General features: G+C 42.1%; 1 protein-coding gene across 2 annotated transcripts in view; it reads left to right on the top strand.

Moving 5' to 3' along the window:
- The window catches only part of gabrb2b (gamma-aminobutyric acid type A receptor subunit beta2b), a 46,300-nt gene that overhangs the window by 22,830 nt on the left and 968 nt on the right, over nucleotides 1-22,502 (top strand). Inside the window, exons 5-9 of one of the 2 annotated variants that reach the window (XM_076274622.1) lie at nucleotides 2,918-3,000; nucleotides 16,816-16,953; nucleotides 18,721-18,873; nucleotides 20,735-20,979; nucleotides 21,859-21,999. In XM_076274622.1, the coding sequence (XP_076130737.1) occupies nucleotides 2,918-3,000; nucleotides 16,816-16,953; nucleotides 18,721-18,873; nucleotides 20,735-20,979; nucleotides 21,859-21,999 (760 nt within the window). The remainder of the gene's footprint in view (nucleotides 1-2,917; nucleotides 3,001-16,815; nucleotides 16,954-18,720; nucleotides 18,874-20,734; nucleotides 20,980-21,858; nucleotides 22,000-22,502) is intronic. The other variant, XM_076274623.1, reaches the window with a different exon arrangement.

Here is a 22,502-nt window from a genome sequence, read left to right as displayed (position 1 = left end):
TGTTTAATGGTTAAAGAGAAAGTCAAGATGAATATAAGTATATTTTAAGGATTTTCTTTTAGAATGTGCTGTTTTGAGATTGCTTGTAATCCATACGAAAGAGTTAGAAAGATTCCTATTGGTCCTCCTATTGGCAGTGGAGTTGTTTAAGAGAAGCTTCGAGACAGAAGGAGAGTAGACACACATATACACACACACACACACACACACACATACACACACACACACAGGGAGGATCCAGATAGAGCCAACTTCTTCCCTCATCGAGTTAAACGTTGAGAAGGATTTAGTGTGCTTGAGCATTCAATCAGACTAGAGAGTGTTATTTTTGGAGCATATCAGGGTCAGAGAAATGTGCAACATGCAAAACAGATTTAGGTTAGTGCTTTAAATAGGACTTAGATTGGTATGAAGTGTAGCATCAGCTATAATACTTCAAACACAGCATGCAAAGTTAGAGTGTGATATGATGGTGGAGAGTGTTGCCTTTAGGACAACACTGTAAATATGATTTCAGATGTAATACAGTAATGTACTATATATGCATCTATTTTTATGCATTTATAATTCCTTCTGATCTTTCGATGTAATCTCCATATCTATATATCTATATACCCTTTTATATAATGATAATATTCGTTATGCATCCTTCATGCATCTTTTATACATAATTCCTAAATCTATCATGTAAAGGCCTCATTGTATGAACCATAGACTCGATACAGTCTATGGTATGAACTAACATTCTTGCAAGTCTACCGGTTACTTGAAGAAAAGTTTTCAGCTTTTGCAGACTTGCAAAATAGAAACAATCATTATGATGTACTACTACAATCCTCATTAAATAATATTATGATCTCCTTCCCCTTATGGTCAACTTCCCCTGAGTTTGCAGAGTTAGTTAAGGCTAATCTAGTGTTGAAGGTCTTAATGAGTGGAGTCATAAAAGCCAGCTGACATTTGGGGAGCACCTATCAGAGTTCTGGACCTTTATTGTTCCATTATTAGGAGATAATGGGCTTTAATTTGGGTTTAATTATGACTTAATGAGGGTCGACTCTGTTTCTGTTTACTCAGTAGGGCAGGTTTTTGCTGATGATATTTTTCATAGCGTCAACCTAACAGGAGCCATGAAGTTCTCTTTTTCCTCCTCCTAAACTCCAAGTGTAAGGGCAGAAGATCAGGAAGTGCTTCCCACAGCTCAGCTATTCAATCTGTGTTATTCCTTTGTTCTCATTAAGTTTTGCCAATTGAAGAACACCTCCAGTTCTTTTCTCTCTCTCTCTCTCTCCCCCCCCTCTCTCTCTATCTCTTTCTCTCTGCTTGAATGGCTCTGGCCATTTGGAAATGAAAAGCAATGAGACAGAGTGGAATAGACTGACACAGAGCCACTGCCCAACTCGCCTCTCTCTCCCCACGCCATTGTTTCCCCATGAAATCTCATCTCAACTCTATGTGGCCGTTAACACACTTATCAGGAGCGGCCAGAACATGTCTTATTAACATTTAACGTCCTCGTCGGAGGCAGCGGCGGCCGACTGCGAGGCTGGAGCGACTTGGGAGAAGAAAGGGGGCCTTTGATGTCAAATTTCCCTTTGAATGCTATTTTCCATTCTGCCAAGGGTCGGACAAAAGTGAGTGACAATTGTCAGGACCGATATACAGTACGTCTCTTCACTGCACATATTAAGGGATGTTAATCAGTACAATTTAGTAATAATTGGCACTTGTCATTGGATGGGCCTAATGTCTAATCCGTGAGTGAATCAGAGTAGACTTTCAGAGTCTGACCTACCAAAGTGCTCCTACTGTCACATTATGAAGAGTGGTATTCAGAGAGACACACACTCACACACACACACACTCCCACACACACACACACACACACACACACTGGGTTTTCCAAAGAAGTTCTTTCAAGCCGGTGGGTGTTTCAGGCCTCTGGAAGTCTGGTGAAGTCTCCTGTTTTCCTTTCTTTCTTTCTTTCTTTCTTTCTTTCTTTCTTTTTTCCCTTTTTTCTCTCTTTTGCACTTTCTTTTAAAAGGGAGGTGAGAAGAAGAGGGGGGGGGGTAAAGAAATAAACACCACAGCAGCAGCTCCTAGGAGAGAGAGAGAGAGAGAGAGAGATAGAGAGTTGGAGAGATGGTGATGAAATGCTGTGTGCTGTGTGAAACTGATGGGGTTGGTTATTTATACCCCTTCAGAATGCCCCACTTCTCAGTGTGTGTGTGTGTGTGTGTGTGTATGTGTGTGTGTGGCAGTGCTGTGATTCACTTCACTTCTCAGGTGTGATGCTCACATGTAAGCTGAGGAGAAAGAGAGAGAGAGACTAAATTAGAACAGGATGTGCATAGTGTATGTCATTCACTCCCAGTGTGGTCCCTCAATAAAGAAGCATGTAGCACAAGGACACACTATTTATATTTGATGTTTTGATGTGTGTGTGTGTGTCTGTCTGTGTTTGTCCTAACATCGTATCACCAACATACAATCAGAACTGGAATAATGGTTTAGAGATGCAAATATAACATTAAAATATCAACGGTAAAATTCTACATATTCTATATTATTATTATCTAATATGATAATCTACTATGATAATCGATATTATTATCGATTATCTTTATCTAAGTACACTCTGTCGCTTGTAAGTTGTTCTGTGTGGTTTTGCATGTGGACTCCCATGCACTCATATATCCTTTCCGCAGTTAAAAGAAAATATGTCACAATTGGAATTCCAACCAAATTCAGACAGCACTTTACATAAACATAAGATTTAACTGCACAGTTCACAACATATCTGCACATCTCCAGGGATACTCATCCCACTCTGATATAGTCATGAGCCACGTGTAGTAAGTCATCATGTTCTCTGAGCTTTCTGATGAGCGTGCATGTGTATGCTGTTTGTCTGCAGGATTACCACCACTGCTGCTTGTATGATGGACCTGAGGAGATACCCTCTGGATGAGCAGAACTGCACCCTGGAGATCGAGAGCTGTGAGTCTTCATTAACACGCTTACAGTATATTACACAGCAACACTGGAGACTGAGATCCCGTATCACACAAAGAAGGAAGGATACCTTGAGCCGTAATGGGGTTTTTTTTCAGTTAATGCTCTCTCTCTCTCTCTCTCTCTTCCCTCTATCTTATGCACTCATTCATTCTCTTTCTCTCTTGTTCTTTCTTATCCCCTGTATTCTCATTCCCTCTTTTTCTCCATTTCTCTTAACCCTTAAAGGTGTAGGTTTTTGAACGTTCTAAGTTCCGCAACAATTGAAGGTTCTAAAATTCTATGTTGAATTCAATGAACCCAGATATTCTTTAGAACGTTCATTTCTCAACATTCCCGTCACACTGGTGTGACGGTACTCCTTTAAGGGTTAATATGTGTGCATAGTATATGCTACAAAGTACTTTGGGTGAAAACTTCCCAGTATGCGCACTGGTAATTGCATTCAGCTGGAAGGAAATTAAAAGGAAAGTTATATTACTGTAGAAAGAGTGGAATGATGAGGGAATTCTACCATTCTCGCTGGGTTGCCTTAAGGGAATCAATTAAGTTCTTCTGCCAGTGGATCAGAAATGCATGAAAAAGCAGTATCTCCAAGTCATGCACAGTTTTGATTGAAGTACACTGAAAGGCTTTTCTTCTAGGTGATTCTTGGCTCTGTTACTGACATTGCACCTTGACAGGAGCCCCAAATGGAGCTGGTGCACTCCAAGTCACTAAGTGGGTTGTTTGTGTAAAAAAAAAACATAATGACTACCCGTCCAGTTGCCAGAGGTGTTCCTCTCGTTTAAATGAAATTTGCCGAATTCTCAGGGTTTGTCAAAATGAACAAAAGGCGCCTCTTTGCCCTCTGGGTCCATTTTCCCCTAGCCTCACCTCACGCCTAATGCATTTTTGAAGAGGTAGCAGCCGAGGAATCACAGTGCATGGCTAACAACGGAGCATGGCTTTATTACCATAATGATGTTGACCTTCCTTCCTGATGAAGCCAGAGGACATCCGGGCGTGCCGGCTCCGGCTTCGGCTCCGGCTGGCACGCATACCAAAACGAGCACAATGAGCAGAGCTATGTCATCGCGGCTAATTGTGCCATGATGTGGCCTTGGCAAGCAGCGCTGTGCGCTACTCTGAGCTGTGTAGTCGTGTGCTGTGTGGTGCGGTACGGTGGGAGCAAATGTTAGTTACAGTGGAAGCCGGCACCCGAGCGCGAGGGATCAGCGACGCAGGCTATTATGCGAGTCATTAGAGGACACAGGGTGTGTTCTGAGCTCTTGCTCTGTCTGTGTGTGTGTGTGTGTGTGTGTGTGTGTGTGTGTGTGTGTGTGTGTGTGTGTGCGTGCGTGCGTGCGTGTGTGTGTATGTGTTTTGGTGTGCTGACATGAAACTCATGCAATACTTAAACACTATTCCTGAGTCCCTGTTTAGTCTGGGACTAACTCACTAATTTTCTGGCTTACTCTCTCACTCACACACTCACTCACTCACTCTCTCACACATTCACACTCTCACTATGTACCTCAACCCGGAGCATTCAGTGTGAATATTTAAGGACTCCGCCTACTGCTGAAATAAAAGGCAGCTCTCCTGTTTCCAAGAGTTCAGACAGGGGCACGTGGACTGGTGACAGGACTCTGTCCAGGACTGACCCAATGCTTGACAAACGGGCTGCCCATCAATCCACCAGCAGCCACACTGCCACACATTTGTGGAGTAGACCCTGCCAGCATCCGTCTCCACTCTCCCTTAATACACAGGTTTTTGTTGTTGTTTGTTTGTGTGTTTGCTTGTTCATTATTATTTTATTTCAGAGTCTTTAAAGTAATTTATGTTTATCTTTGCCAAGTAGTATGACAGCTTTATCAGTGTAATCCTGGCAAATAGGCATGCTAAGCCCAGGCCCTGTCAGGCTTTATCCTGTTGTGAAATTACAAACACTCGATGACAGTGAACTTCTTGGAAGCATTTAATCTTTTTCTGGTGTATTGCTTTTGACATTAATCATCAACAAACACAAAGTAAAATCACTTGATCCTTATACAGTAATCAACCTCTGTGTAGTGGTGAAGCATGCCTTTTGAGGGATGAGCAGCATGAGTTCTGTTGAAAGGATGTGTGTTGAATTCAATTTTTATTAAAAGTGTAGTTGTTGTTGCTAAACATTAATGAGGCGAAAAGAGTGCTTTTAATTCCTGTTAAGGTCTGCTGCTCATGAGTTTAAGCGAAAAATTAGAAAGGGGTACTTCAGTGCAAATCAAGTGGCATGCAATTATTGTAAGACTAATACAAACCAGACCCCGGCAATAGCTGACAGTTGACATTGTACTCTGCTTACTGATTGTGCTCCATTGAGCAATTGGCTTTTGGTGAATCTAAGTGGTGGTGCAATTGTTAGATACAACAGCCTGTCAGTGATAAACTGTGTTTGTGGTAGAGGGTACAGAAATGCAGGCCTTTATTAGTCATCAGGCGTCTCCTACCAGGGTAAGTAGGAGTGATTTCATGGGCAGCTCAAGGATTTTTTCCTATACTGAGCCATTTAAGACAACAAAAAATATAAACACCCTCTTTCCATATAATTTTTTTTTTCAGCTAAAAAGAACGTGCCATGGGATTTGATAATAGCCATCAGTGAGATTGACTGAAGTCTATGAGAAGTGTCAAAGAAGTGTGACTCAGATTGTTGAGTGAACCTGAAATGAACGTGTAATTTACTTAGGTTCCAGGTAATTGCATACTCAACGATTGGAACCGCATATTAATTGCATTCCACGCACCAAAGCCGAGTTTATAAGAGAGGTGCCAAACGGCACAATTTGTAAACTTTGACACAACGTAAATAAACTAAATCAGTGGCACACGTGATGCTATTGAATGCATGACATGCATATAGATGAAAACAAAAATAGAAACATGCATGTGTGGGTTTTTAAACCTTCTAATATAAGATTCCGTTTCGCAACAATTGAAGGTTCTAAAATTGTATGTTGAATTCAATGAACCCAGATATTCTTTAGAACGTTCATTTTCCAACATTCCCATCACACGGGTGTGACGGTACACCTTTAAGGGTTAACCATTTATTGGCATAGCGGTTCCTGAAAATGAAATTGTTTTTGGACAGAGCTTGAACACCACAGTGTGTTGATGGCGTGCCTTGCACTGAAAACTGCTTGCACATTCAAGTGTGCTTTTTCTGTTCATGTAAATGTGTGTGCGTTGACAGAAGCCATGCCAAATTGGCTATGCAAAGAAAACAACCAATGGTATTCTTTATAGAGAGTAGGTGAGGAGGGAGAATGAGGTGTCTTGTTGTCCATCTCACAACAGGAGCTACGGACACAGGACAGACCACTGACCATTAGGGTTGGGCACCGAAACACGGTTCTAATATGGCACCGGTGCCGACCCAAACGGTAGTAACTGCATCGAATAACAACGTGGATTTCGGTGCCTCATTTCGGTGCCTTTTTTTTTAATTAATTTTTTTTATTATTTTTTTTAATTAATTTGTTTATACGAGGCATCACTGCATGTCATTCGCCATCTCTAATGTCTTGCTCTGATAGCAACACATCCAGACACAGTTATCGATAGCTAACATAAACACTGGATGTATAAACCAGAGGGGTGGGTGCACCACATAGGCCAGTGGACAGTGTTTGACAGCTTGCGTGAGCCCAAGTAGCTTACTTTAAAGCGACATCGTGAGCTCCTGTCAAAATCTAGCAGTGGACCTAACTACACACAAGCAAAAGGCTATGAAACAACATCAACAGTAGCCTATATGTTACACAATATCCTTGCTAATGCGCTAACTGGCATTTATCTGAAATGTTATCAGCAAAGTTGTAAGGTGAAAACTTTATTTCACGGTGTGTTCTAAACAACATAATGGCATGATATTAGCCTAATCTTTCATGTGCATGAGGCCCTTATAGTATCACAATGAATATGAAGATCATGTTAAAAGTTCGCTGGCAAAAACATAAATATGTAGGTTACATACCTGTCAACGAGGCTACGAAACCATCTCCGTACGTTATCGCTAATTAAACTCAGCTGACTGGTGTTAGCGCATAGCCATAGTTGCTGTTAAAATGTCTGGCTAGCGCTGGGAATCTAAACACTTCAACACCGACATATAGCCTAACATGTTCAAAACTATTGCGTGTTATGGATTAAGACATGACATTTCTTGAAGTATTTGGGAACACACTGAATTAACTGCTAGTCCCTGTTCCCTGTTAGATTAGCTTGCAAATGCCGTTGTCCATGACCTGGCAGTTTTATGGCAAGCGGTTTTAACATACTGTAGCGTCGGTGGATGTACATGTTTAACGTGGAATGAGTGTTTCCCAGAATGCAGTGCGAGTGAATGCTAGAATGTGTAATGTCGATTATAATAGTTGTAGTTACGTTTAGCATGTTGTGTATTTGTTAGCGTGTTAGTCTCTTTGGTTGTACCTCATGTGCTTTTATCCTCGTGTTGATGTGTGTGGTAAACCCTTATTGTGTGTAGCATGTGCGGCTGAGACTACCCCTGTGTTGCCCTATGTAGTTGTCTGTGTCCGTATGAGTCTTCCTGTTCCAATAAATGGCCGTCCGGGCCAAAGGTGAATCTTGTCTGAGGGTGAGATCGCTACATTGGTGTCAGAAGTGGGATGGGCCCCTCCCGGGTCGCGAAGATCGATCTACGCCAGATCAAGACGGAGAAGAAGGCCGAGGACCAGACCAGCAAGATGGCGGCGGACCTCAGCAGATGTTCCAATGGTCCTTTTAAGGACTAGCCAGCTCGCCGAGCTCGCCACTTCGGAGGATGGAGGACCTGACGGCCCGGCGCGGGACCTGTGCAGGCGACCAGCGGGACCAGCCCTGCACAGCCGACGAGAGCTGCCAGCGCTGGAGGAAGCGGCCCCGGCTGAGGAGTTCCCGGCTCGACGCCGATGTCGATGCTGCCGTCATCCGAGGATCTCATCCATAGAGAGCGCGAACTCTCTGACGACCTTGGAACACGACCACAGCGGCCGGATTTACACCGCCAGCTATGGAAGAACTTCCAGAGCGTCAGCTGCCGGTCGAGAGTGTGATGGAGTCATAGCTGCTAGTTCGGGAGCTTGCGGTGCTCCAGCTAGTGACCAAGAGGGTAACGTCGACCTGTAGAGCCTTGGGAGCTATCGTTTTGTGGACTGTTTGAGATTTTAAGTGCGCACGTTCCAGTTGACGCAAGTCTGCGCAATATTTTTCATGTTTTGTGTGTGAGTTTCTGTGTGTCCCGAGCCTGCTGAGAGGGTCGGGGTCTCCATTTCCCGCCACAGTGGAGCATCGTTGTGCTCGAGAGACAGCCGACAAAAGTTCTACACGAGGGCAGCGCGAGGAGGGACCTCGACGTGGACTGCTGACCGCCTGGAGATCGGCACACTGTGGACAGGTGGCAACGGCCACGAGCTGTCACAGTAGCCAGAGGGGGCTACCGAACGTCCAGGGGTTCCAGCGTATCCGGGGGTTCGGCTTGCAGTGGGACTGTTTGCTGCTGTTTGAGGTAGTGCAGCTGCACGGCGGGAAACTGAGGGCCCAAGCGACACCACGACCCACGTCTGGCCGGTTCTGGTGCTTGTTCGGGGGAGAACTGACGTGACAGAGGCAGCCGAGAGCCCTTCCAGTCGGGAGGGGTTATCGTGCAGCCGGAGGCTTTCCGGTCACTTGGACTAAGCACTGGGACTGACACCGACGCAGCCGCGAGCGGTGAGCTGAGCTGTCATTGCCGGGGACGACAATGGCTCGGGAGGGGGTTATGTAGCGTCGGTGGATGTACATGTTTAACGTGGAATGAGTGTTTCCCAGAATGCAGTGCGAGTGAATGCTAGAATGTGTAATGTCGATTATAATAGTTGTAGTTACGTTTAGCATGTTGTGTATTTGTTAGCGTGTTAGTCTCTTTGGTTGTACCTCATGTGCTTTTATCCTCGTGTTGATGTGTGTGGTAAACCCTTATTGTGTGTAGCATGTGCGGCTGAGACTACCCCTGTGTTGCCCTATGTAGTTGTCTGTGTCCGTATGAGTCTTCCTGTTCCAATAAATGGCCGTCCGGGCCAAAGGTGAATCTTGTCTGAGGGTGAGATCGCTACAATACCTTATGGCAAAACGCCTACACTGGGTAAACTTGAAAGCAGAGCTTACCATTGTGTGTGCATGCATGGCAAGCTGTTTTAACATTTAAATTTATTATTCGTAGGAGCAATGAGATATTGATAGTAAATTGAATATAACAGTTCAATTTCATGTTCAAATTTGTCTTATCAATAAAAAAAAGCAATTCATGCTTTAGACCATTTTAATTTAAAACATTTTAATAACAAACAAAGTACCGGTTCAGGCACCGTTTCAGCACCGGCACCGTTTTAAAAGTATCGATTTAGCACCGGTATCGGATAAAACCCAAACGATACCCAACCCTACTGACCATAATCACCCTGTTGAAGCTGCTGCTGTGTATCCACACTGATCAAGGTTTGCATGGCATGGCTGTGTCAAGACAGTTTGGTTTTAAATGGAATTTGAAGGACAAGGAGAGAGTCATCCGATGTTCATGTATTTCTTTAGAAGAATCGGTAACACTTTACGGTAAGGGTACATGAATTATCATGAATGAATGCATTAATTAATTAATGATTTATGTATTACTTCATTCCTTAACTCATTGAATGCCAAGCTGTTTTCGGAAGCTTTGTCCTACAGCAGGGGTGGGCAACTAATTTCCCCAAGGGGCCACATGACAAACTGGGACTGTTGAGGAGGGCCAGACCCAAAATACCGAACTCAAGTCTGAACTCAATTCTGTTCAATTCTATCCTGTTCTTGTATAACATTAAGTAAATCATATGGTTTTGTTTACTACTCGTAAGAACAGATGAAAATGTGAGGGAGACAAAGGAAAAACAGCAATAGGCTATTTAATTTATGTCCAGTATTTAATCCTCATTCTCGAAAATGATTTTTTGACATTGACATTTTTTTTTTTCAGTTTTCAAAGACTGATATAAAAAAGTACTACAATATCTATATAATTAGGCTAGGCCATGAAAATGTGAAGGAGTCAGTACAACCATAGGCCTGTGCCACCATTTCATCAACACTCAGCAATATTTCATCATTAAATCATTACCATCATTAAATTAACTCTATGCAGAATTAGACTATGAAAATGTGGAGCAGACAATAGTAGGCTTTCATTCGTTAATCAACATGCACAAAGAAAACTATTTTAAAAATGTAGGCTATGTTTTTGCTTTAACTTTATGCACAAAACTGTGATTGGTCAACTCGCCCTGTGTGTTGAGCCGGCTGCTTCAAGCAACCTGTGGGTAGTAGCATCATACTAGGTCGCTAACATAAGCTTTGCAAATAAACTCAGACATATTTTGGTTACAATGACGGGGTTATCCGAATGTAAACTATCTATCTGCCAGTAAAGTTTTGAAATGAACACTTCGTATCGCCAACAAACAGCAGGAGTTCGTTCTGACAACCTTTGCGGTGGTGAGCGACGCAGACATAAGACACACAAAACTTTAAAAGGTTTACGCCGACTTAAAGGCAACTGCATTGTGTCGACGCAGAAGCATAAATTCTATTCACCAGCACAATTCAGTGAGGGTGTTTACATCGTATGCATCCACGCACAAATGTATGGGCGTACAAATAGCAGTCGCTTTCAAAATAAAAGCAACAATATTGATTTGCGTGCATTATCTCTATGTTAGGCTCTTGACTATTTGTTCTTTCACGGACCTTACGCGGGCCGGTCAGGGAAAGCCCACGGGCCGGATGTGGCCCGCGGGCCGTATGTTGCCCATGTATGTCCTAGAGTGACAGCAATCTAGACCATTGTTGATGATTTTTGTACAGCCACAGCATATTCTGTGTTATAGCTATGAACACATACAATGGCTCGTTTGAAAGGTGAGACTTTAAGCTCTCAGTGGGTGCAAACCGTGTATTTCTACACGCCTCTGTTCCTGAGAAATCCCAAGCTAAACAGTGGCTAGTTTTCATCAAAATCCCTGTTTTTTTTTCTAGAAATGGAGATATTGCGTCTTTTATGAGTCACTATCACCGACATATTCGGCACTCTGGCAAGGGCGTGCCCTCTTGCAAGTGCGACTCGGCCTACCACCCACTTCGCTAGGCCCGGCACGTGGTGGAGATGGAACTCCCTCCTGAGCACGGTGTTCAGTCACTCCTTGTAATGTTTTTGACCTGTCGTGGTCAGAGTCATCTTGTCTTAGTAGAAAGGTGGACTCATCCAGCGTTGTCTGGCGAAAACACACCTGCTGCAATATCTTTTTCTTCGACTTTTTCATTTCTCCCTTCAGCACCTGAGAAGTGTTGTCTGCCAAGTTTCTGGGAAGAGATCTAACGAGACCTGCCACCTAGTGATAAACCCACAAAAATAAATGACCTGATTTTGACCTGGCGTGCCTGTCACTGATAGGCTAATCAGTGACTGATTCGAAACAAAGCGGCAACCATCAAAAGCCGAGTTAACCCTCTAACCGCCCATGTCGCAATATTGTGACAATCGTCATTACTGAATAAAACAGACGATAGACGCGAGTACAGTGTAAAATCTCATTTGTACTCTTGACCACTAGTTGGCAGACACCCAGAGCTTCGATTCAAGCTCAACCTTTTTTTTCAAAGTTTTCAGGAAGCTCTCGAAAACACGCGAGAAACACACGAAGAAGACGTGCATTTCCTCCATAACGCGGAAGCGATGCGGGCCTTAGTTTTGCACAAATTGAAGCAGAAATACAAATGTTGAAAAAAAAATTCACGTGTGATGAAGTCTTGGATCTGTTATTCACCTATTCTGATTCTGAAGGAGAATATCTGCCTTTTGGAGAATATGATCGATCGTCTATTGACTGATAGTCACGGTGCGTCTCTGAATGGAAGTACGTCTTTGCGACAGTGTCCACTAAGCATACCATGCTTATTTTGACCCTTTGCCCAACATAGCTGGAGGTGCCAGTGGCAATAATGATGATAGTGTCCGTAATGGACGTGGTATAGACAGCAGGGGTTGTAAAAATAGGGCTCTGAAGAACTACAAAGTCACCCGCGATATGGAACTGATTTGACCAGGCTACTTTATTGTATAGTAGCATAGGGTTTGTGATTATAGTAATAGTTTACTATTCTTGGTTTACATGTGACTGTATTCCTGTTCATTTGTTATGTCGGTGAAATGACAAAAAAAGAAAGTATAACTGCTCAAATATGTTCAACATCTAGTATTTACTGAAATGTACATAATTCACGGTGGTTACCATCCAGTGACGTCATATATATTAGATGAGTAAATTTACCCCCTTCATAAACTTCTGTTCATACTAAATGATTTTCACATTTACAGTAGGACTTTATCTCTGACCACTTGCAAGCCATGGCCTTTTGAAATTTTGATGTACAAATCCAATTTATTCTTTTTAAACCCTGGCGGCTAAAGGGTTAAGATCAAACGTCCAGATAAAATGTCCAGATCTTGCTTTTTCATGAGTTTTCGATCATCATATATTTCATTTCCATTCATCACAGAGTTCCCAAAATCACATATAAGGTGTGTTAGAGTGTCTAGTTTCGTAATTTAAAAAAAAAGCTAAAAACGTAATATTACGTTTTTGGCACTCAGCGCATGGGAAGGAAAAGGCACTCAATGAGTTAATATCTCATGAATCATCAGGAATTCATATGAGTTCATAGTCTGTCATTAGTGACCTCATACATGAACAGCACATTACCTAAAGCATTAAGTGTGGTGGGCACATCATTATGAATTATGATTTATTAATTCATGTACCCTTACCGTAAAGTGTAACCGAAGAATCAATATTGTGTGATCCATTCAGTGTGTTCAGTGTTGCCTTAATGTCAAAGTAAAATGGAGATATCCTTTTTGGCTATCCCCTTTTAGAAGGAAAAGATTTGTTTGTTATTGTATGCATTAGGGAAAGGACACGTTTTTTTTCCATGGTGGAAGAGATGTTTTTTCTGTGGTGTGGAAACAGCTCATTTGATTGATTGTGCGACAACCTTGCATCTTTGTTTAGGACAGAGGGTTTCCCACTGGCATCTAACACGAGGCAGAAACGTGTCAGTCAGTACATGTGTGTCATTGTGTGTGTGTGTGTGTGTGTGTGTGTGTGCATGTGTGTGTGTGTGCGTGTGTGTGTGTGTGTGTGTGTGTGTGTGTGTGTGTGTGTGTGTGTCGGTGTGACTACTGTAACAACTCCCTGCTACTCAGCTTAATTAGAATAGCATTATCCTCCGCCATCAGGTGTTGCCTCGTTTCAGCGGATTGGAGATCAAACAGTCACAGCATAGTCATCACAATTACATCACCACCATTCTAAATCCAATGTATTACACATACACACACACATGAATGCACACCTTCTCTCTCTCACTCACTCACTCCCTCACAGAAACACAGACACACATGCATACACGTATGCACGCGGCCACGCACACAAACACACACACACACACACACACACTCACACATGCAAACACATAGTTTCCCCGTGCTAAATATTCTTGCAAAATGTGAAGCATTCAGTCAGACATTATATTTCCAGGTCCTGGTAGGTCCATGCCTGAGCCTCTCTCCTGCATATCTTTATGGCCTAGATCTTTACTGTGGTTCACAGCTCCTGTAATGTCCCTCCATTATAGATCTATTATGCATGAAACATGAATGGGCTCTTGTCAGGCGACCCACAGGAACATCACTACTGTTATGCTCTACTGCATGTAAGCAATACATGGGCATTCTTCAGACAGGTCAATACATCATCATCCCAGGGATTTATTTAAAGTATGCTTTTGATTAGACAGATATTTTCTGGTTTATAGTGTAGTTTATCTCAGTCAATCCCCTTGAATCTCCATATTTTGTCCATATGTGTGATATAGATGCATAATAGACATAAATCAATTTGCTTTGTAGGCTGGTGATTGTGAAAACAAGGACGTGTTCTTTCAGGGTTATTTCCCTGAGGTTTCTTCTTTGCATATCAGGGTGAATATTTGCTCTCACATTTCTCATGTTCCCCCCTACTGGACGACTACCACAAAGGGTACCAGACAGCCTTGATGTTCAAGCTGATGCAGATGAGATGAGATTAGATGGGACATTAGAGGCCATGTGATTGGATGCCATACTAAATGAGATTAAATTAAATAATTAAATTAAATTAGCTCGGTGTCCGTACAAGTGACTTTATATCAAATATTTAGTGGAGCTTAGCTCAAAAGGAGAATCTCAAAGAAGAGCAACATGAAAAGAACTTTAATGGCTAGCATTCCAATAGTGATGTGCCTGTGTGTGCTTGTCAAGTCTTTGCGTATGGCGAAACAGCAGCGGAGCCCTTGGGTTACTGTTCAAAACTTTCTGAGTTATGTTTCACACAGAAGTCATTAGTAAATGAGTAAGTGCTTATTATATATTTATGTTTGCTCTTTTCAGTATCTATCTATATGCAAATGTATGTGACCTCTATGATGCTGATGTAATTTCAGATAAGTCCATTTGTTTTGATCAGCTTTAGTTTAGGCTTTAACATCAGTATTCATTAAAAAAATGTTTTAAAAAAGTGTCCCCTTTAGATGTGGGTGTGATTCATAGTGCTAATTGAGTCCAAATATTTGTTATAGTGCTGATTGCAAGGGATAGTGACCCTCTCACAGTAGGTTGGTTTTGGTCATAGTGATCAGAAACCTCCCAGCATGATGACGAATATGACTCAGGCAGAGATATGTTTTAACTTCTATAGACGTAGGCTCCACTCTTAACATTGGCAGCCCCTCGCTTCTGAGAAACAAGTCCACTTCCTCCGATGGCTTTTACCCTTGACTTCCAGCGCATATTTGACCCAAGAGGGGCCATGCATCCCGAGCCTGGTTATGTAACAGCAGTGACATAAATGTGGGCTCAAGATAATTGGCCACGTCAGGTTCAATGACATAGAAACAATGGAGTTAAGTGCATGGGGAGAAACCTAGTGGACTGCACAGAAAAACGCTTGACACCCCAACCCACACACACACACACACACACACACACACACACACACACACACACACACACACACACAAAACCCTGACTGTTATACATTATTGATTGACATTTGTGTTACTGTACTTTAGCACTGCAGCGTGCTGCGTCACTTGCAGGCCTCTCGCAGAGGGAGACCCAGTGAGGGAAGCCTCCTGTGTTGGAGTTTTTTTTAATAGATGGAGATGGAGGGTCTTGTGGATCGGAGTGTTCATGTAGTGTGCGGTATGTGTACAAACGGGTAAAAGGGGTAGATGGAATATTTTGAATTATTTATTCATAGCATGTAAATAGGTTATCATGTGTTATTACTGGAACGGAAGAAGGACTATAGCAAGCTGAGCAGAGGGGAAATAGGCGGTTTCTTCACAGTGTGAGTCAATAATGTGGGGAGAGAGAGAGAAAAGAGGGATAGAGAGAGAGGTCAACAAAATAATCCCATCAGAAGATCCTCTAGCCAGGGTTGTTATACATAGATCCTGTAATAAACAATCTCTCTCTCATGAACACACTCTCACACTCACACATGCATACTTACAGTAAAGGCACACGCACGCACATACACACACGCACACACACTATCTCTCTCACACACACATATACAAATGCACACACAGACTACTACTAGCCAGATGTCCTTCACAAATTCAACTTGATTGTCAGCAAGAAATAGTTCTTTCTCTTGTTCGTGGCGAATAGATCTCCCTTTCTTTAATCTCCCATCAATACCCCCCCCCCCCTCTCTCTCTCTCAATTATGCGTTGCGCTCACGCTGTGCCCTACAGGCAGGCGACATGACAACTGCATGGGCCCAGCAGTAGATTAGCCAGGGCCGAGCCTTGTGTGCTTGGGTGGACAATCTCTCCTATACGATGTCTCTCAATCATTTATAGGCTGCACCCCCAGCCAGGGCTGCCTGTGTCTCTAATGGTCTGGCTGGAGCAGGGAGAGAGAGCAATGAGGCGGAGAGAATAACCCTTGTTTTATTTGAATATTTATGTCCCATTTCTTCGCTCAGCGAGGCCGCGAGATGGTGGGGGGAAACTTGTGATTTCTCCGGTAATGAATTTGACCCTGGATGGGCGTTGGATGAAGTCCACAATAACACAGAGATATTTGGTGGTCGATATTCGGGATCTCTGGAGTATTTGTGCGCTTCTGTGAGCTATTAGAGCTGTGTCACATCAAATTACTTCTTCATTTTCCTCTTCCTCTCCCCATTCTTCTTCCTCCTTCTCTTTTTCTCTTTTCTCCTTCTATCTGATCTTCATGTTCTCTACTTTATGATTCTAATAACAGAAGAGTAATGCAAAAATATACATTATTCCTCTGATGTTTTTATTCCTAGAAATGGAACTGGCCATTTGCCTATTGGGTTTGTGCTGGACTGATTAGGGTACTATTCCATCATATTTCTACAAATGTGTCTGAGAGATAGTTAACTATAACGTTACTACTTATTCATTATGTATAACTTCAACCATCTTTCTGCGCCATACATGATTTAGTGTGTTTAATATTGGATGGGTAGGGAATTTTAACAGCCCTTCCTGTGTTGTAGTCGGAGACCCTAAAAATATGTCCTTACAGTAACACATTTGCGTATTCTCTTCTCTCTCTCACTCTCTCTCTCTCTCCATTTTACTCTTCTCTTAAGTTAATCCTTTGTTTTTTTGTCTTGCCAGATGGTTACACCACAGATGACATTGAGTTTCACTGGAGAGGGGGTGACACTGCTGTGACAGGCGTAGAGAGGATCGAGCTCCCTCAGTTCTCCATTGTTGACTACAAGCTAATCTCCAAGAATGTCGTCTTCTCCACAGGTATGGCCACACCAGTGTTTACATTGCTTGTTTAAAAGCATATCATGCAAAATGTGCTAAACAAAGTTATTTGTACACCTATAAAATTAAGCTCTTTTTGCGTCTAGAATTGCCTTTGAACTTCTCCATTCTAATTTGCTGAAGACAGTGGCTTGCTGAATGTATTTCAGATTGGAATTATTTTCTGTTCTTGTCTGAAATGAGGGCTGTTGTGAAGCAAGAGCACATTAAAGACCCATTTCAGCTGCTGTGATTATAAACCACTGCAATTTTGAAATGAAAGCCTTGGTGTAGAACTTGATAGTACATTTGATAACACATTGTCAAGGAGAAATGAGATCCTCCCAATCAAATGTTTCTGAAATCAATACGGTTGTAAAAACTTGTGGAAAAACAACCAAAAGAACAAGCAGTTAGGAATCTTAGTCTGTCACCAGTTTCCCTACAAAGTGTTCAGGCTCCTGCAGCAGCGAGCAAGCAAACAACAATGTCAGTGGGGCTGGACTGTGTGGAATCCATGTTAACACCACACCACTCCAGACACCCCCCCCCCCCCAACACACACACACACACACACACCTTTCCAACAGTGAAGGTCCAGACCATCACTGCTCCAACAAAAGTGAGCATGCTTATGAGTTATTTAGGAAAATGTTGTTTGAAGTGATGTTTTATTCATGTGTCATATTTTCATATTTATGACTTTGTTATGTATGCGGCTGAAATACCACAGCAGTGGGTGGAGCAAAAGACCTTTGTGTTACTGTTACATATATTCTCCTTTTCTCCTTTTGTTGAATTGGTGTTATTTCTTTTCTTTTATTAATAGCAAATAATGGCATAGTTTGTCTTTGAGGCAGGCTATACCTTCATATGCTCTTCCACCTGCCATTACACTCACTCATAGCTTAAGTTTGCTGTAATGTCTTTGCAGCAGGGAGTGGGCTGTTGTAGCTCATTAGCTTTTGATAGGGAGTGAGAATAGGCCTACTGGAGAGGTACGCTAGAGGGAACACTGAGAGCTATACCCTGCTGTGGGGAAGGGGAATACTTTACCTTAAAATATACTTCCTTTCTTCTCCCTCAAAGTGGAATCAAAGTATGTGAAAGTTGCATGTTTTTCTTCACCCATCCAGGTTATCACCATCATCATCATAGTCATCACCATCATCATAGTCATCACCATCATCATCATCATCATCATCATCATCATCATCATCATCGCCATCATCATCATAGTCATCGCCATCATCATCATCATCGCCATTACCATCATCAACAACATCGTCAACAGCATTAACAACAACAACAACTGTTGTTTATACAGTGTAATTGTTTGAGCAGCTCGTTTACAGCCCTGAGAAAAAAAATGATATAGAGTTTAATAACAATAACAATTACAAAATCAATCAAATGATGAAATGTCAAATAAAAGATAATTACAAACTGTCTGCTAAGAAGGATAGACAACAACAATAAAAACAGCAAATAGTATGGGGAAAACATCTGGCATCAGCCAGAGCACAACTATATCATACCTTGTTCTTCGGCTTTCTTCTGTTGTGTAGCCTGCAATATCAGAGTAGATTGATTCGGTTATCACAGCACACTGCACCAATGTAACAGTCAAAATGGTATGCAATAAGAACTGCATGGATTTCATGAATACATTTCACAATGAGACCATGCTTCATACAACAAGAAACATGGCGCGTGTCTGCATCCGCTGAACTCTCGACCCTCTTTGGGCCTTTCCTACTCACTCAGGTTCTTACCCACGGCTATCATTAAGCTTCAAGCTGAAGAGGAACATTGGCTACTTCATCCTGCAGACCTACATGCCTTCGATCCTCATCACCATCCTCTCCTGGGTCTCCTTCTGGATTAACTACGACGCCTCGGCTGCAAGAGTGGCTCTGGGTGTGTAGATTTGTGCTTTTTTATTTCATAGTCTGTTTCCTTTCTTGCAAAATTTAATTTGTTATACAGTGCCTCATGCTGAGAGCATTTGCCAGAAAACCAGTGAGGAATGGCATCATCCACAAAATGAGTTGGAAGTGTATTAAAACTTAAGAACAGCAGTGCAGTTCAGGAGAATGGGGTGAAATTGCCAGGCATTACCAGTAGAAGTCAAATAGCTTAATTTAATCCAAAAAAATACAGAAAAGGTTTTCAGCTGTGATGTAAGAGTGAAGTGGGGGTTCCAACCGTGGGTGGCATAATAGCATAACACTACATCAGGTCTGTAGTGCCTCTAGACATCATTAAATGGCTTGGTGCTGTTGAACTAAGCGACTGGCATAGACCTCTCCTCTAGTTTCTTTAATGGCTAACAAACCATTAACAAAAAAACAGTCTTTACTAACTCTACTGTATGTATGTATCTATATCTATCTATCTATCTATCTATCTATCTATCTATCTATCTATCTATATATTCATGTATCTGTCTGTCTGTATGTTTACATTTATATATTTATCTACAGCTCTGGAAAAAAGGAAGAGACCACCATTTTTCTGATGTCATCCTATGGTTGCTGAGTTATATTCAAATGAGTTGACGGTCATATTCAAAATTAAGAGACCACTGCAAATTTGAATATGACTACTAACTCATTTGAATGTCACTCAGCAACCCTAGGATGACATCAGAAAAATGTCCAGTGGTCTCTTCATTTTTTCCAGAGCTGTATATATCTATGTATCTACCTATCGCAATTTCTCTGTCATCGTGTATTACGTAATGGTGGCCGCTGGGTTCAGGAAAGTTTGTATGTGACACAGGGAGCAGAGTCAGAGACCTCATCAGCTTGGCTCTCACGCAATAAGAGCAGCACTCTCCATGATTGGACTCTGACCTGCATCCCTCTGCTGTGCCGTGTGTGTGTGTGTGTGTGTGTGTGTGTGTGTGTGTGTGTGTGTGTGTGTGTGTGTGTGTGTGCACGAGCAGGTGTGTAAGGCTGGAGTTAATGACATGCATGGGGGAGAGGAGTTTAATGACGGGGCCTAGGGGCCAGGATTGAGGCTGGGGTTGCAAGGCTCAAAGCAGATCAGTGCTGTTGCAGCATAGTGTTTTGTAGTTACACTCTGTAACACATGTGAAAAGGGGGGAGACATGTCAGGTGTCAGGTGCAATCAGATCACACAGGTGAGGAAAGAACAATTGATTTCAAACAGCAAACTCAAACGTCGTCTTTGTACTTTATTTTCTTAGTTTGTTTTTTTAATTGTTGATATACCGCTAGTTGCGTTGGTTGGTGTGACTAATTAATGGATGGCAGTCTCACCTCGATTTATCGTCATGGATTTAATCAAAATACAAATATACTTATATATAGTGGAGTGCAACAAACACATGTTAGAAAACCTATGACTAAACATATTAGAAACAAATGTAGATAGATAATACAGATTGAGTTTGATTTAGCCAGTAATATTATATGTGAATGATGGTATATAATTACGGGTATTAGGACATTTGATAGAGTCTCTGTTGAGTTTACTTTTCTATGTATCAGTTTTCATGCTATAAAACAATATGGCAGCTGGATGAACGTGTATTACAATCATGTGTGTGAGGTATCTGGGTCAGAACAGAAAAAAAATTTAAACAGAAAAAAAGCTGCTACCCAAATTAGAAATCACATCAACCAAATAGTTTTGTTTTCTCCAATGTGCATATTCAGCTTGTCAAATCTGACATGACCATAATCCTGGATCTGACACAAAGCAGATTGTCAGAGAATAGCAACACACTCATGATTGTTTCCTGCTTACCCAGGCATCACAACTGTACTGACAATGACCACAATCAACACCCACTTGAGAGAGACGCTTCCCAAGATCCCTTACGTCAAAGCCATTGACGTATACCTGATGGGCTGCTTCGTCTTCGTCTTCCTCGCCCTGCTCGAATACGCCCTGGTCAACTACATCTTCTTCGGAAGGGGCCCACAACGCCAGAAGAGGGCAGCCGAAAAAGCAGCAACGGCCAACAATGAGAAGATAAGGCTGGACCCAAACAAGGTCTCACCAAGCCTTCACCCATATACTCATGTACCATCTCACCAAGCCTTCACCCATATACTCATGTACTCACCAAGCCTTCACCCATATACTCATGTATCATCTCACCAAGCCTTCACCCATATACTCATGTACTCCTCAAGCCTTCACCCATATACTCCATGAACCATCTCAGCATAGAGAAGAGAAAAAAGCTTTTCTGCAAAAGAGCAAATACGAGAGTTCATACCAAGCCTTTGGTTGACACAGTGCTGTGTTGAATTTTTTACCAGCTGACTACAGAGCTTCTCAGAGTAACTGGTTTTTCCTCAGGACATTTAAAGACAACATGCTGAAGCACTAGAAAAAAACACATCCTACTGAATCTGAGTGTTCTTTTAGCTCATAAATACAGTATGTGGCTATAATATTTATGTTCTGTACTACTGTTAACTGAATTCAACCAATATTTCATCCTATTTTATCCTATCCCATCCTATGTGCTTGTTCCAACTTCATAAATAAGTCAATAAAAAGTAGGATTTGCTGATGGCAGCCTTGCTTTGTAGAAACCAAGGGCTTAAACAAGGCAATTTCCATCCTCAACCCTAGAGTTGATACAAAGGGTACCTTTCAAAACTCTTACTTTTCGCTAGGACACAAATAAGATTTATTTCAGTGTTCAATTCAACTTCAAAATTAGACCTGCACGCTTTCTGAATAAGGTTTCTTATCTTTGGGGGCTGCCACAAGTGCTAAAGCTGTTTTTTTACCAATGCTCCATCAAGCTCCTGGTTATATTTGCTGTTCATTTTTTATTCATATAATAATCAGTTCTTTCAGAGCTGCAGTTCTTCCTAAGTTCAGCTGAGGTGAAATTGTTGTTTTTGTTTGTTTCAGTGGCTGGTTGGAAACATAGTCCAGCGAGATGACGCTTTGTTTCCCAGAATGAAACAGAGGGACCTAGGCGGTCATGACACAATGTGGGAACCCATCTTCATGGATGACGCAGCAATGGGGCTAGGAGAGCAGAAGAACAAGGTACCAAAAGGCCTATGCCTCCATTTTCACATTCACAAGGCACTCCATACATGTATACTGCTTTCCATACATAACAATATATCTTTCCATACATACTGCATTCCATACCAATAACACTTCATACATAACCATACAGGCATACAGAGTGGTGAGGTCAGTTAAAGATGCCATCAGTGATTTTAGATTATGTCACGTATTTGAACCAAATATCAACAAAATACCAAAGAGCAACCTCACCATCCCATCCCCAAACTCCCCTTCAATTTCCCCAAACTTCCATCCCCCACTTTTGGTGATAGGCTGCAACAGTTTTACCGTGTTTGGGGGACAGGTTTGGTCTACTTTGTTTGTTTCCAATTCACACAGTGGCCGTTGTGTACAAAAAACATTTTTACAGTGTACTCTGAATGCAGAGCCAGCCGATTGTGAGGAGATTGCGACAGAAAGTGTTGCGGGTTAGAAATCAGTTAGAATTGCTGACCTTTAACTCTGTAGGTTCAAAG

This window comes from Alosa pseudoharengus, unplaced genomic scaffold (assembly GCF_046254945.1).
Source record: "Alosa pseudoharengus isolate Yale_2024_CS ecotype anadromous, Long Island Sound unplaced genomic scaffold, YU_APseudo_1.1 YU_APseudo_1.1_scf_8, whole genome shotgun sequence".
Classification (NCBI taxonomy): domain Eukaryota; kingdom Metazoa; phylum Chordata; class Actinopteri; order Clupeiformes; family Clupeidae; genus Alosa; species Alosa pseudoharengus.
This window is presented reverse-complemented; position numbering and strand designations above follow the sequence as displayed.